Raw genomic sequence first — 13,729 nt, forward strand, 5'->3', positions numbered from 1 at the left:
CTATTATTTAACTTTATATGTGGGCTCTGTAGCAGACAAAAAATCTTTGAAGAGTGGAAAAATCTTTTTGTGTTTTGTGTTCAAAACTTTCGTTCATTGAACTCGTTCAGGTAGAACACCGTAAACACCAAAACTAAGGTACCGTGTATGTAACTTTTTATATGATGATTACAAATGCGGGCACCAGGTTGGTGACCCGCGTGGTGTACTGTATATACGTGCAACCACACTAACGTGAAATTAACAAAGAATATAGAAAATTATATTTCCCCTCTGATGGAATTTTTTTGTATATATTATTGCATAAAAATAGAGTGTTGCTGTAACTGCATTAAGATGATAGCCCCCTTGCTCACTGGGAGCAAGAGCAGTTTGGAAAAGTACTACAATGCAGATTCCACAAGGCAATAAACCCCCACACCCCAATTCAGAGATCAGATCCTGAAAAGGTCATAAAATGTGAAACCACCTACTCAAGCTTAATAAAAAGGGCAAGAGGGGAAGCAGATGGCAGAAAGGGTCCTGCTCGCTGAGAAAGTGACTGCTTTCTCCTCTTTGTCTCTTTGAGGTGCATGCTCAATTGAGAATATCTGTAGATTTACAGATTAACTCTGACACCATTCACAACGCAATGAAAAACATCCAACGTTATGGGTAAAATCTTGAGCATCATCAATGCACCATTCTTAATAGTTGTGGACTCTGTGTGTGTGTGCGTGTACTGCATTAAGCAAACTTGAAAACATGTTCTAAAAATATGTATCTTTCGTCTATAACAATAAATAAATAAAATCTTCAAATAATACAAACAAAATAAACTCGGGGTCTTCTTTGGACGTCCTATTTCCGAATCCACGCGAACGCAACCTCAGATCACATGACGCGACAGAGCAGCTCCCTACTTCCGGTGTGGATTGCAAGCGAGCAACCTGCAACTCACGTCAGATTAGAAAGTCGCAGCGAATTTGATGAGTGTGACGTCCAAGATGTTGGCCCTCATAAACCGGCTTTTGGACTGGTTCAGGTCTCTGTTTTGGAAAGAAGAGATGGAACTTACACTCGTGGGACTTCAGTACTCCGGGAAGACCACGTTCGTCAACGTGATTGCTGTAAGTTGCTAGCAAACATGCCCTGTCATATGGGCCCAAGGCTGTGGGAAGGTTGCATGACAAATGTTTTAAGTTTAATTTGAAGGTTAACATTCAGACATTTGGAGTGTTCTTTGCCAAACACCCGCAAAATAGCGAGTCGACTGCAACCAGGGTGTAATAGTGCTTTACACCCAAGTCAGGTGCTTGTCTAATGACGAAGTTCACAGTGTGACGGGGCGCTTCCTGAAACGGTCACGTGAATGTGGCGGCCGGTGTTGTCGCGCATGTCAACATCACCCAGGATGACGACGGCAAAAGCCCCCCGTGTTGGACTCAGTGAATCTTTAGTCATCTTGATTGGATCTGCTCTTCCGAAGTCGACCAGGCCTGCATTCATCATCAGTAATCTTCTTGGAAATCAACTGCATCATAGTGCAATTGAATACAGTCGGTGTATAATGGAATTAGCAATAGACGCGCATAGATTTGCGCGTAACTGGCCAATTCGGCCCACCTTTGCCTAAAATAATAATTCTACTAAGACTGTTTTTTTGTTGGTTTTTGTTCTGTTGCGCATGTTTAAATAGGCAGAACGATAAAAACATCAGTGCCTTTTTAAAATTATTTCCTTAAATTATGACTCAGTTAAACCTTTGTATGATGAGATATTATTTTCAGAATCAATATTTTATTATTTTTTTTGTCTTTCCTCTGCATACACGGTGTACTCCAAAACAAATTGTTGTTCTGTACAGACCAAGGTGATAAAATTCACAATTTTCCACAGCAAAAAAGCAACATGCCAGTAAATACACACAATGCAACACGCATTAAAATAACAGCTATACACATTAACTGGTATGTAGATGCATATGAACATCACTGACAATATGCAAGATCATTTTGTGCTTTTTTTTTATTTTTATTTTTTTTTATAAAAACTTGTTCACATGATTCTAACAAACCCTCTGTTGTTTTGCATTAACAGTCAGGCAACTTCAGTGAAGACATGATTCCTACAGTTGGATTCAACATGCGGAAGGTCACAAAAGGCAACGTGACCATAAAGGTAGGGACAGTATGTTGAACTAGGCTAGCAGGGTAGGACTCTAACGTATTGAAGGCAATTTATTAATTATAAACAAAGTAATTAGTGAAAAAAATGTATGCATTTTGTGTTCCAAACAATGCGGAACTTTTGTCAGTGCATGATTTTCTGGTACACCGATTACAGTGATGCACACATCAGAGCTCGACTACCAAAATCGAGGAATCGAATGAAACGGCGTTGCCAGGACTGATGGGAGGCAAATTTCATTTAAAAAAAATAAAAACAAGAAAAGCCTGAGTTTTCATCCTACCAAAGCATTTGTACCCTCTGACGTCATCCAACTTTTCAACTGCCACACAGAAACCATTTAAGGCAATACTGTTTAAAAAAAAAAAAAGTCCTAAAATGCCACTTTAACTTTTGGTCTGTTTAATTTGAACCAGGGATATTTACTATAAATTTTTCCCTCATTAATGTACACACAGCACCCCATATTGACAGAAAAAAAACAGAATTGTTGAAAGTTTTGCAGATTTATTGAAAAAGAAGTATTGAAAAACGCACATCCATAAGTATTCAGACCCTTTGCTCAGAATTTAGTAGAAGCACCCTTTTGAGCTAATAGAGCCATGAGTCTTTTTGGGAATGATGCAAGTTTTTCACACCTGGATTTGGGGATCCTCTGCCGTTCCTCCTTGCAGATCCTCTCTAGTTCTGTCAGGTTGGATGGTGAATGTTAGTGGACAGCCATTTTCAGGTCTCTCCAGAGATGCTCAATTGGGTTTAAGTCAGGGCTCTGGCTGGGCCATTCAAGAACAGTTTTTCTGAAGCCACTCCTTCATTATTTTAGCTGTGTGCTTAGCGTCAGTGTCTTGTTGGAAGGTAAACCTTTGGCCCAGTCTGAGGTCCTGAGCACTCTGGAGAAGGTTTTCGTCCAGGATATCCCTGTTCTGGGCCGCATTCATCTTTCCTTTCGATTGCAACCAGTCGTCCTGTCCCTGCAGCTGACAAACACCCCCACACATGATGCTGCCACCACCATGCTTCACTGTTAGGACAGTATTGGACAGGTGATGAGCAGTTGACCTGGTTTTCTCCACACATACAGATTACAATTAAGGTAAAAAAGTTCTAGCTTGGTCTCATAAGATCAGAAATTCTTCTTTTCACCATCTTGGAGTCCTTCAGGTGTTTTTTTTAGCAAACTCCATGCCGGCTTTCATGTGTCTTGCACTGAGAAGAGGCTTCCGTCGGGCCACTCTGGCCTAAAGCCCCGACTGGTGGAGGGCTGCAGTGATGGTTGATTTTCTAGAACTTTCTCCCATCTCCCGACTGCATCTCTGGAGCTCAGCCACAGTGATCTTTGGGTTCTTCTTTACCTCTCTCAATAAGGCTCTTTTCCCCCGATTGCTCAGTTTGGCCGGACGGCCATCTTGAGGAAGGGTTCTGGTTGTCCCAAGCGTCTTCCATTTAAGGATTACGGAGGCTACTGTGCTCTTAGAAAGCATAAGTGCAGCAGATTTTTTTCTACAATTCTGTCTCTGTCTGTGTGGCTTTCCTAATCAAGTCCAATCGGTATAATCAAACACAGCTGGACTCCAATGAAGGTGTAGAACCATCTCAAGGATGAGCAGAAGAAATGGACAGCACCCGAGTTAAATATGAGTGTCACAGCAAAGGGTCTGAATACTTATGGCTGTGTCATATTTCAGTTTTTCTTTTATAATAAATTTGCAAACATTTCAACAATTCAATTTTTTTCTGTCAATATGGGATGATGTGTGTACATTGAGGAAAAAAATGAACTTAAATGATTTTAGCAAATGGCTGCAATATAACAAAGTAAAAATTTAAGGAGGTCTGAATACTTTCCATACCCACTATATATATATATATATATAGATGTAGTTAGTGAACTATAAAAAATAGGCTCTGATTATTAAGACATCCAAACATTTTTTGTCCATGGCCATTAGCTGGGGGGTAGGGCATGCGTTGGCGATCGCCCCAGTTTAAAAAATGTTTGACACAAAATAAAATCATTATTAATCTCTTTCAACCAGTGATGCTAGGTTTTATTCAATTAACATTTGAATACTATAAGGTGGCGGCATGGTGAATGACTGGTTAGCACATCTGCCTCACAGTTTTGAGGACTTGGGTTCAAATCCCGATTTGCAAACAAACAATAACAATCAGTGTGAACATTAAGTATCTTGTCTTTGTAGTGTATTCAATTGAATATAGGTTGAAAAGGATTGGTATGCTGTTTTTATTTGCCTTTTATACAACATCCCAACTTCATTGGAATTGGGGTCTGTAGTTTGGATGGAACTGCATGCACATTTGCCCTGCGCGTCCAAAGTCCAAATCAGTCTGCGTACGTACATTGCGGAAACTATGTCTGTATACTTAAAAAACCCATTAAAAGAAAAATAATCTTAACATTTTCTAAAGCACTGGTGTTGCGGACGATTAACAGCAATATAGCAGGGGACTGCTATTGTGTTTTACCTTTTAAGGCGAACCCTGCACTCGACTACAAAGGTGTGCATTGAGGACATTACTGCCCCTGACCGTGAAATGCATCAATGAAGTATTTCAAGCCATTGTCAGCTGCCACTCAACAGGGCGACGTTGATCTCAAAGTTGATTAACTTTAACTATTAAAATGTTTTCTTTCCCTCAGATATGGGACATAGGCGGACAGCCTCGCTTCCGAAGCATGTGGGAACGCTACTGTCGAGGAGTCAATGCTATTGTGTAAGTGTGTTGCCACTTCAGGCCAGTACGTGGCCTTTCCTTTTTTTTTTTTTTTTTATTTTTTTTTTTTTTTTTTTTTTTTTAAATCAGTGGAAACCAGAAAAGTCAAATGTAAATAATTGAAAATGGTGCCTTTTTGAGTTGAGTTGGAAAAGCTGTCAGATAACACATTTTGTCTGTTTGTTCAAACCTTATACACTCTTTTCTCAGCAGATTTATTGTTCTTTGATTTTATAGGATAAGTGGTACAGAAAATGGATGGATGGATAGTTTCATTTTAAATTGTACTGTTGAGGTAGATATATAGCAACAAGGTGAAAAGTAGGAATGCGCACTATACACTTCACTTCGTCATCAAAAGATGAAGATGAGACTGCTTTAGACTTTTACATCTGGAAATGGTGTACAACTTGGAACATAGCATAATTTTTTTTAATGAGACGCCACATTTTTAGGTGAACAAACTTAATTGGAACATAAGTAAAAGGTAAAGGTCATTTTTGGTCTTATCAGTCCATAAAAATTGTCCCAGGATTTCCAGGCTTGTCTTTGCATTTCCAATATTCCAGCCTGGCCTTTCTATTCTTCTTGCAGTAAGTGCTTTTTCAGTTTTTGGTTTGGCCTCTGTACTTTTCTTCATGATGTGTTCTGTGAACAGTAGATCTTGACTGCTTTACTTCTGCCCTCTGGATGTTGTTGCTGATGGCTTCATGGTTGTGATGTTGTTGCTGATGGCCTCTTTATGTTTTTGTCGTTAACTGCTGTTGTTTTCCCTAATCTAGCTGTTCAGCGCCTGTTAACTTTGTGGTTTCTTTCTCCTTCAGGACATTAAAAATGGTTGTATTGGCTATGACCATTGTTTGTGCAATGGCTCTGATTGGTTTGCAATCTTCTCTGAGGTTCCCAATCGCTTGTTTTTCCACTCATAGAAAGCGCTAGCTTTCAGATTGGTTACACCGTTGACTGCAAAATGAAGACCAAACCAACATTTAAAACTGAGCATAGACATTTAGCGCTCCTTATTGTTTAAATGATCAATGTAACAGGTCAGCGTGAGCGTTTCACTTCTGTTTTACCGTTTTCTTTTAAGAGTTAGTGTCCCAATCCCACGACAACTTAATCACCACAGATCTTCCAGGTCTGTGCTATGTACACGTGTGCAATCCATGCAGAGACTCAAGGTGCCTTTTTTTTTGTTTTTATTTTATTTATTTATTTTATTTTATTGGATGCCTCCACTTGTCATTGACCTCACAGAACTGTGTTTGTGCACTCGTGATACTGTTTCGTACTCACATAAAGAAATCTATTCACAAATGAATCAGGCATCCTTTTTATTTATTTATTTATTTTTTTTAAATTATGCAATGAACAGTGAAATGAGCTCCTGTCCTCCCAGACTCCTGTCTTCAAAATACAAATAACCTTTTGATTCCCAGTGGAATCATTTTTTCCCCCCAGTCTGGACAGTGCTAAATATATTTGTCATTCTTTTGCAAATCTACATTGCTGTTTTTGTTTCCCCACCGGTCTCCCTAGTTTTGGCTTTAATTCCAAGTATGGAGTTATGACTGTTTTTATTTACAGGTACATGGTGGATGCAGCAGATCAGGATAAGGTAGAAGCCTCCCGAAATGAACTCCACAACTTATTGGAAAAACCACAACTACAAGGAATCCCGGTAATGTGTACTTCATTCCCAAGTTGTCGTTTGAAAGACAAGCAAGGATCTGTCCATTTCCATATCCGCGCCATGCTCTTCACTCACAAGCAGTGTATTTAAGAAACAAGGAGACCATGGTGGTTCATGGGTGAAGTTGAGAAAATTCCTTTCAGTTGTTAACATGTGACAGGTTAATCAGCCTTTGCTGTTGCTGTTTTTCAGGTTCTAGTCCTAGGCAACAAACGAGACCTAGCCAACGCGCTGGATGAGAAGCAGCTCATTGAAAAAATGTGAGGCACCCACAATGATTTCCTATCAACACACCTTATGCTGAAATCATAGTTTGGTTGTACGTATTATCAGATGTTAAGTACCCTGTTGGATAGTAAGTAATCCAGTTTTGTGTGTTATGTCAACTTTTCTGACCCAAAGTTGAGGAGTCCATTCAGGGTCCCCTGGGGGGCTGGCACGAGGCCTGATGGGGCGGATGCCGGGCCGGCTCCCGGCACATCTGTGCTGCTCTCCGGTCCGGTCGCTTGCCTTCTCTGCCCAGCCAGTCGTCCGGTTTTAATGCATCATACACCCGTCAATGGGGGGAGGGCAGTGTCGGCCTGGGGAGGACACTCAGGCAGGTGTTACTGCACTCCAGGCTGTTCCCTGGCCTGCCTTACCTTCCCCCTGCTGATTCTGAATGCACCACATACATTTACACATCCTTTGGGGAGCTGGTTGGTCTGGGTGGGGGTGACGGGATAACTGCCCCGTGTCTGTCTCGCCTCACCCTCTCCAGTCTCCCCACTTTTAATGCATGACACTCCACCACACATGATCACGGTTCAGGGATAATAGTTGCCAGTTGGGGACCTGGTAACCATCGTAATAGGCTGGGTGGTGGGTCTTCACATTTCTCTTGGCTGGACTCCTTTGGGCGTGCTTCAAACTCCCCTGTTGCACATCAAAACTGTTCCAGCACAAAGGCATACAGACAGAACCACCATTCTGCATGGGCATGCAGCTAAACAGGACTGGTTTACAAAAAAAAAAAAAAAGAGTCCAGATATTTCTAGTGTATTGGACGGGACACAGGAAATCAGTAGTGATGATGTTCTCTCTATTTATAAATGATTTAATGCATATACACTGTAGATAGTTGATTCATTTTGAAACAAAATAATCACAGCTCAGACATACAATTGTGTTGTTAATAATAATAATAATAGCAGGGGGATAGGAAATGCGCATTATACACGAGAAATTACGGTATACGACTGTGACTGCAGTGCGTGTCAAAGTGGCACTATAACATCTTCCAATTGACTTCATATTGACTGCTTTCCTTCAACAGGAACCTGTCAGCCATTCAGGATCGGGAAATCTGCTGCTACTCGGTGTCTTGCAAAGAGAAAGACAACATAGGTACATAATCCCATGAAATCACTTGAAATGATTCTTGGTGCGTGCCACATTGCACACTGGTGATGATTAATGTCCCCATGGCAGATATCACACTGCAGTGGCTCATCCAGCACTCAAAGTCACGGAGAAGCTGAAAGTACAATATAGCTGCGGCCTCAACCCCGAACACTTATGGGTCCTCCACAGTCATCGCTTCATCTCCCTGTGTGAAGTACTTGAGCTCTCTCTGCCTACTACCGCCGCACGCCTGCACCACCAGTCACTACTACTGTAGCTGTGTAGCCTCTGTACAGCACTATTAGAGCAACTCTTCTCTGGAGTGCTAGAAGACGGATTGTTCATGCCCATCATGCCTTACTGCCCGTCCTTGTGGACATTCCTCCACACAGGAGTCAAGCGACATTGCAGTTTCCTGTTCTCATAATGCCCCGCATAACATCACAAACATATTTGTTTGGTGTTGACAGTGCCGTTGTGGTTTTTATTAATGTTTGCCAAATAAGTATTGCGCTAATGCCTTCAATCGCCAATGAACTCTTAGCAATGTAGCCTTCACTTATTTGGCAGTAGGCATGGAATTACCTAATTTATTGCAAGGCTTGAATTCATGTTTGTACAAAGATAAATAGAAGGTAAAAGGATGGGTGATTGTTGCATCAGAAATAGGCCCGCAGGTTTTTAAGTGCCTTTTGGCCGAGTGAGAGCTCCAACCAGACATCATCAGTCATTGGCCAAGGCTATGTCTAACATATGAAATCATTGCAGACCAACTTCCTTGAATACACAACAACCATCTCTTGAGAATCTTCACTCAGAAGACGTCACATGATTGAAACACATTGAGAAATTGTTACATTTCAGTCAGTGGGATTTCAGTGCCTATTGCCTTTTGTGTAGCTTGAAATGTGAGGGATACTTTACAGGTCTTTTTAAATATTGTGGAAGTAATATCGGTGTGCCCAAGTAATCCTTTATAATCCTGATTGTGTTAGGTTGAAGAACAGAAAGCCAGTGTTCGTCAAGATCAATCCGTAAGTCACAGAGAGCAAAAGAGTTGGACGATCATTTGGAGTCTTGATGTGTGTAAATGCCACGAAAGAGTGATTGTCATTTCCTTCTGGTGACAAGACTGTTTTCTCCCTTTTATCAAAGTGATGCTTTAATCATTTATGTGAATCTGCCCCATGCTAGGCACTTGGTTGCTATGTCTCCAATCATTTCCTAAATTGCGTTTGTTCATACGGTCATCTTGTCTGTGCAATCATTACACGCTCCATGTCGTCATGTTGTCCTGTCTATTGGTGATGAGCAGAATACTAATTATCGAGTGTGGTGCCCGCCGCAGAAGTGAAGGGCTGTAAAGTCGGGTGACTGAGGAAACTTGGGGAATCAAAAGCTTTGTTAACTGTGTAATACTAGAGCAATTTGTATGTGCATGTGCTAATATTATTCACGTTCAATTGCAGACTTTGTAAATAAGAAGTTGGCATTTTAATTCCAACAAATGCACTTGTAGATGTCATGGCCATGTGATTGCTAATAAATGTGTTTTTTTACTGGGTTTCCATGAGTTGTCTCGGTAAGGTGTCTTAAGTGTTTCGCCACCAGGTGGAAGCAAATGGCTTTGTGTTGTGCTTGTCGTCTGCACACAGACAACTCCTCAACCACCAAGTTTGATTTTGTGTTGTTGGCAGAAGTTGTTGTAACAGTGCATTGGTTCTAGCATTCACTGGATAAGACCACATTTTGAGTGAAAGTGAATTGTTATATTTTTAATTGGGATCTTCTGACTGGAATTGACATGAGTGGCAAAGTATGTTGTTATTAATGAAAAGAAAGTATGTTGTTATTAATGAAAAGAATGTTTCAATGTCATCCTTCCGTCCATTTTCTGTGGCGCTCGTCTTATTAGGGTCATGGTGGAGCAGGAGCCAATGCCGCCTAACACAACCGGACAGATAGAAAACCTTTCACGCTTGCGGTCACATCTACGGATAGCTATGGTGTTCAGTTCTTTTTTGAATGTGGGAGGAAGCTGCAGTCGGAGGAGATCATGCAAACCCTACACAGGAAGCAGGGATTCGAACACACAACCTCAGAAGCAAGGCAGACGTGCTAATCACTACGATGATGTGTTGTCTTCAATTGGATTTCTCCCCCCACCTCTTGCTCATTTAAACAATGACATTATTAAGGAAATGCAATCCTTTGCACCATTCTAAAGCATGCAAGTAGTTTGGAATGTAATCTATAACGTCATCTAGAGAATTATATTCACTACATTTAGAACATATGCTTCTATTGACAATCTATATGAATAATTCGGGACAGCGAATATGGACTGCAAAACTTAAAATGTATATATTTTTAATATTAGTATTTCTTAACAATTTAACAAATGATATCGTAACATGCAACACAGCAAGATTTGGCCATGTTAATACGAACGTTAATAAGCATTTTGTTATAATACTTTGACACTGTCAGGGTTGGGGGAGTCTGCATTTATCTGTGGGGATGGGAGGGGTGGGTATTTGTATTCATCCTGCTATTTTAATTGTTTTTATTTCTGTGAAGCACTTTGAGTTGCATTCCTTGTGTAGGAAATGTGCCTGATAAATACATTTGGATTGATAGATTAATGCGACCTCTAACCTGCTCAGCTCAATTTAAAAAATGAAATCTCCTTCAGAGGGGAAGGAAAAATAAAAAGTCAAATAGTGTGGTTGCACAAGTGTGCACACCCTCTTATAACTGGGGATGTGGCTGTGTTAAGAATTACCACATGCAAAGTTGGATGTTAAATGGGAGTCAGCCTACACCTGCTACCATTAGAGGTGCCTCTGATTAACCCCAAATGAACTCCAGATGTTCTACAATACTGTGTTTTTCCTGATGTTTTTGTAGTTACATCTAAAAGCACAAGCTACAGCCCAGAGCATCAGAGCTAAGGTATCAAAGGAATTTCCAAGGCATTAAATATACTTCAACAGTGTGAAGACAGTCGTCAAGTGCGGAAAATATGGCACAGCAGGGACATTACCAATAATTGGAAGTCCTAAAATTGATGAAAAGATGAGGGGGGAAAAAAAACCTGCCCTGCTGGGCAGGTTTTTTGCTCCCTTTACCTTTGCTATCAGCAGTCTGCTGAAAGTAAAGGTAATGGGAGCTGCATAAATTTCTGGCAAGTACTTACCTGTAGATGTTTAACCATCCATTCCTGTTCAGGGTGCTGGAGCCTATCCCAGCTGACTTTGGGCCAAAGGCAGACTACACCCTGAACCGGGCGCCAGTCAGTCGCAGGGCACATATAGACACGGACAACCATTCGCACTCACATTCACACCGAAATCTCCCAAACACGTGGGAATATGTGTTAAGAGCCAATGAAACCAAGGTTGTCCTTTTTGGCCATAATTCTAAAAAGTATGTTTGGAGCAAACACAGCACTGGTCGTCACCAAAAGAACACCACGCCGACAGCGAAGCATGGCAGTGGCAGGAACACTGTATGCTTTGGGGCTCTTTTCCTTCTGATGGAACTGATGGGCCTTCGAGTTATGAACACAGTTCCAATTGCCAGTTGATGTCAGCACAAAACTTTCAGACCTCTGCTGGAAAGCAAAATAACATGTTCGGAAAAGCCTACAAGAACAGTTGAACTTTATTTGAGGTTAATAACAAGCACTTGTAATTATGTCAGACACTTACTAACTGAAATGTGATTGGTTCATTCTGAATACAGCCATATCCCCAGTTATACGGGGGGGGGTGCACACTTTTGCAGCCACATTATCTTGAGTTGTTTACTTTTACTTCCCCTTTGACTGAACACACTTCCAAAGAGAATATTAAGGCACAGCGGAGATGGGCTGTGAATATGTGTTCTTTCTCACCGCTGTAACCACAAAGGCTTCCAGTACATGTAGAACTGGGCCAGCTGTTCCAGCAGGACCACCTATGAATTAATCTCATTTCTTAAGCGCCGCATTTACGAACAGCTGCTCCCATTTATTGCATGTCAATACCGGGGTTGCGGGCAGATCGAGGTGTTTCCCGAAGACTTCCATAGGTTTATAACGCGCCTTGCAGCCTGTGTGAGAGCGTCTGCGGTTCGCTGTCGCACAAATGATTACGAAGTGGTTACAAATACGCCTCAAGGATTTATGGGACAAGCAGGTCGGTGAGTGACCTGAAAGTGTGACATACCATTAATGTAGCTACACTCCATTACAAATGTGCTCATTATGTGTCACACATTTCACATATGCACTATTACCAAAATTCGAAGTGCGGATGTACGTTATCGTCATCAGAACACAATTTAGGTATGACTTGGGCTGACTCAATCTGATGTATTTAGGGAACAATTTGTCAAAGCATCTAAAGTGTTTCAAGCGGTGTAAATATTTTACGTGGAAGTTGTTGAATTAATAATTTAGGGATAAGAAGTTTAGTGCTCCAGCACTGACAGGCCTCCACAAACACGTCATGCAACTTGCTGCGCGAACCATGATTTGGCACGAATCAGCATGTGTGGAATGTTACAGGATTAATTTAATGCTGTGTGTCCCATCACCGTCCATAATTAACTGTTGTACACCCTGTTAAAAACAGATGGTTGGTTGCATACACATTGTAAAGTTTAATAAGGCTCATTGGACAAATATATTTGTCTACTTAGATGGTTTACTTATTGCTATTAGGTTAACACGCTGCTATTGGGGGTGAGTTGTGCCAGCTTGCTTTTCTTTCTTGAACTCATTATAAAACCGCACAATCCAGTGAGGTCCCATTCACGTGTGCACGAATTCCGGCGCTGCAAAATTAATAAGGCTCAAATTGGATTGGAACTTGTACAATCGGTGGTCAAATTATTTTAAACAGTGCAGTTCGGGACTGCTGAAAACACCAACCAAACTGAGAATCCATCGTTTGGATCTCTGCCAGCACCGATGCAAAAACTGCAAGATTAAAAGCAGCTCTCAGTGTGATGCAATACGTGTCTACAGTACCATTACAAACTAGTCAGTCAGTCAGAACAATACAAAATATTGTTGAATTAATAACTAACTGTCGTGTGTGTGTGTGTTCCGGGTTTTGTCTTCCCCCCTGTTTCTCACACACCTGCTCCTGTGAGCATCTTCACCACCTGTGCCTCGTTCACCCTAATTACCCCTTGTATATAACCTCGTGTCTCATTCCCTCTCGTTGCCAGTTCGTTGTACCTTGTCGTCGCGTTCCAGCATTCCTTGTTTCCACGTCATAGATTCACAGTAAGACTTGACCCTGTTCCGATTGTCGACCTTGCCTCTTTGCCTCATGTTTTTGGATACCGTTGCCTCTCTTGGATTGCCTGCCTGTGTACCGACCTATGCCCGTCTATTAAACCTCTCTTTTTGGAAACTGTCTATTTGTTTTGGAGTCGTGCATTTTTGGGTCCTATCCTCTGTTCCGTTCATGACACTAACAGTGCCAATCGAAACAGCATTATAAAATAATAACTGTTAGTTTGTACTTAAAATCCATCCATCTTCTGAGCCGCTTATCCTCACAAGGGTCGCGGGGTGTACTTAAAATATCCCAGGTTTCATTTGTGTGTTCTGAGCTTTTCCAGAACACGATTAGAGCGGCAAATGGAAAGTTATGTTTTATTTTAGGCAACCTGAACTTTGTTGTCTCTACTGCAAATGTGGTCATGCAGAAAAGCAGCATGAGACGTCCAAAATGCAAACATTTGATTTGC

At 41.3% G+C, this 13,729-nt stretch overlaps 1 protein-coding gene across 1 annotated transcript; it reads left to right on the forward strand.

The window, feature by feature from the left end:
- The first annotated feature begins 872 nt into the window (after window positions 1-872).
- arl8bb (ADP-ribosylation factor-like 8Bb) lies at window positions 873-9,545 on the forward strand. The gene is made up of 7 exons (XM_061784320.1): window positions 873-1,109; window positions 2,080-2,160; window positions 4,832-4,905; window positions 6,493-6,586; window positions 6,791-6,858; window positions 7,914-7,984; window positions 8,069-9,545. Exons 1-7 carry the CDS (start codon window positions 969-971, stop codon window positions 8,116-8,118), a joined length of 579 nt encoding a protein of 192 aa, XP_061640304.1. The 5' UTR covers window positions 873-968; the 3' UTR covers window positions 8,119-9,545.
- The last annotated feature ends 4,184 nt before the right edge of the window (window positions 9,546-13,729 follow it).

Source organism: Phyllopteryx taeniolatus, chromosome 9 (assembly GCF_024500385.1).
Source record: "Phyllopteryx taeniolatus isolate TA_2022b chromosome 9, UOR_Ptae_1.2, whole genome shotgun sequence".
NCBI lineage: Eukaryota > Metazoa > Chordata > Actinopteri > Syngnathiformes > Syngnathidae > Phyllopteryx > Phyllopteryx taeniolatus.

Coding starts and splice junctions, on each gene's coding strand:
- arl8bb (XM_061784320.1), top strand. CDS start 969: ATGAGTGTGACGTCCAAGATGTTGGCCCTCATAAACCGGCTTTTGGAC. Junction 4,906..6,492: donor CGAGGAGTCAATGCTATTGT/GTAAGTGTGTTG, acceptor TTTTATTTACAG/GTACATGGTGGATGCAGCAG. Junction 7,985..8,068: donor CAAAGAGAAAGACAACATAG/GTACATAATCCC, acceptor TCCCCATGGCAG/ATATCACACTGCAGTGGCTC.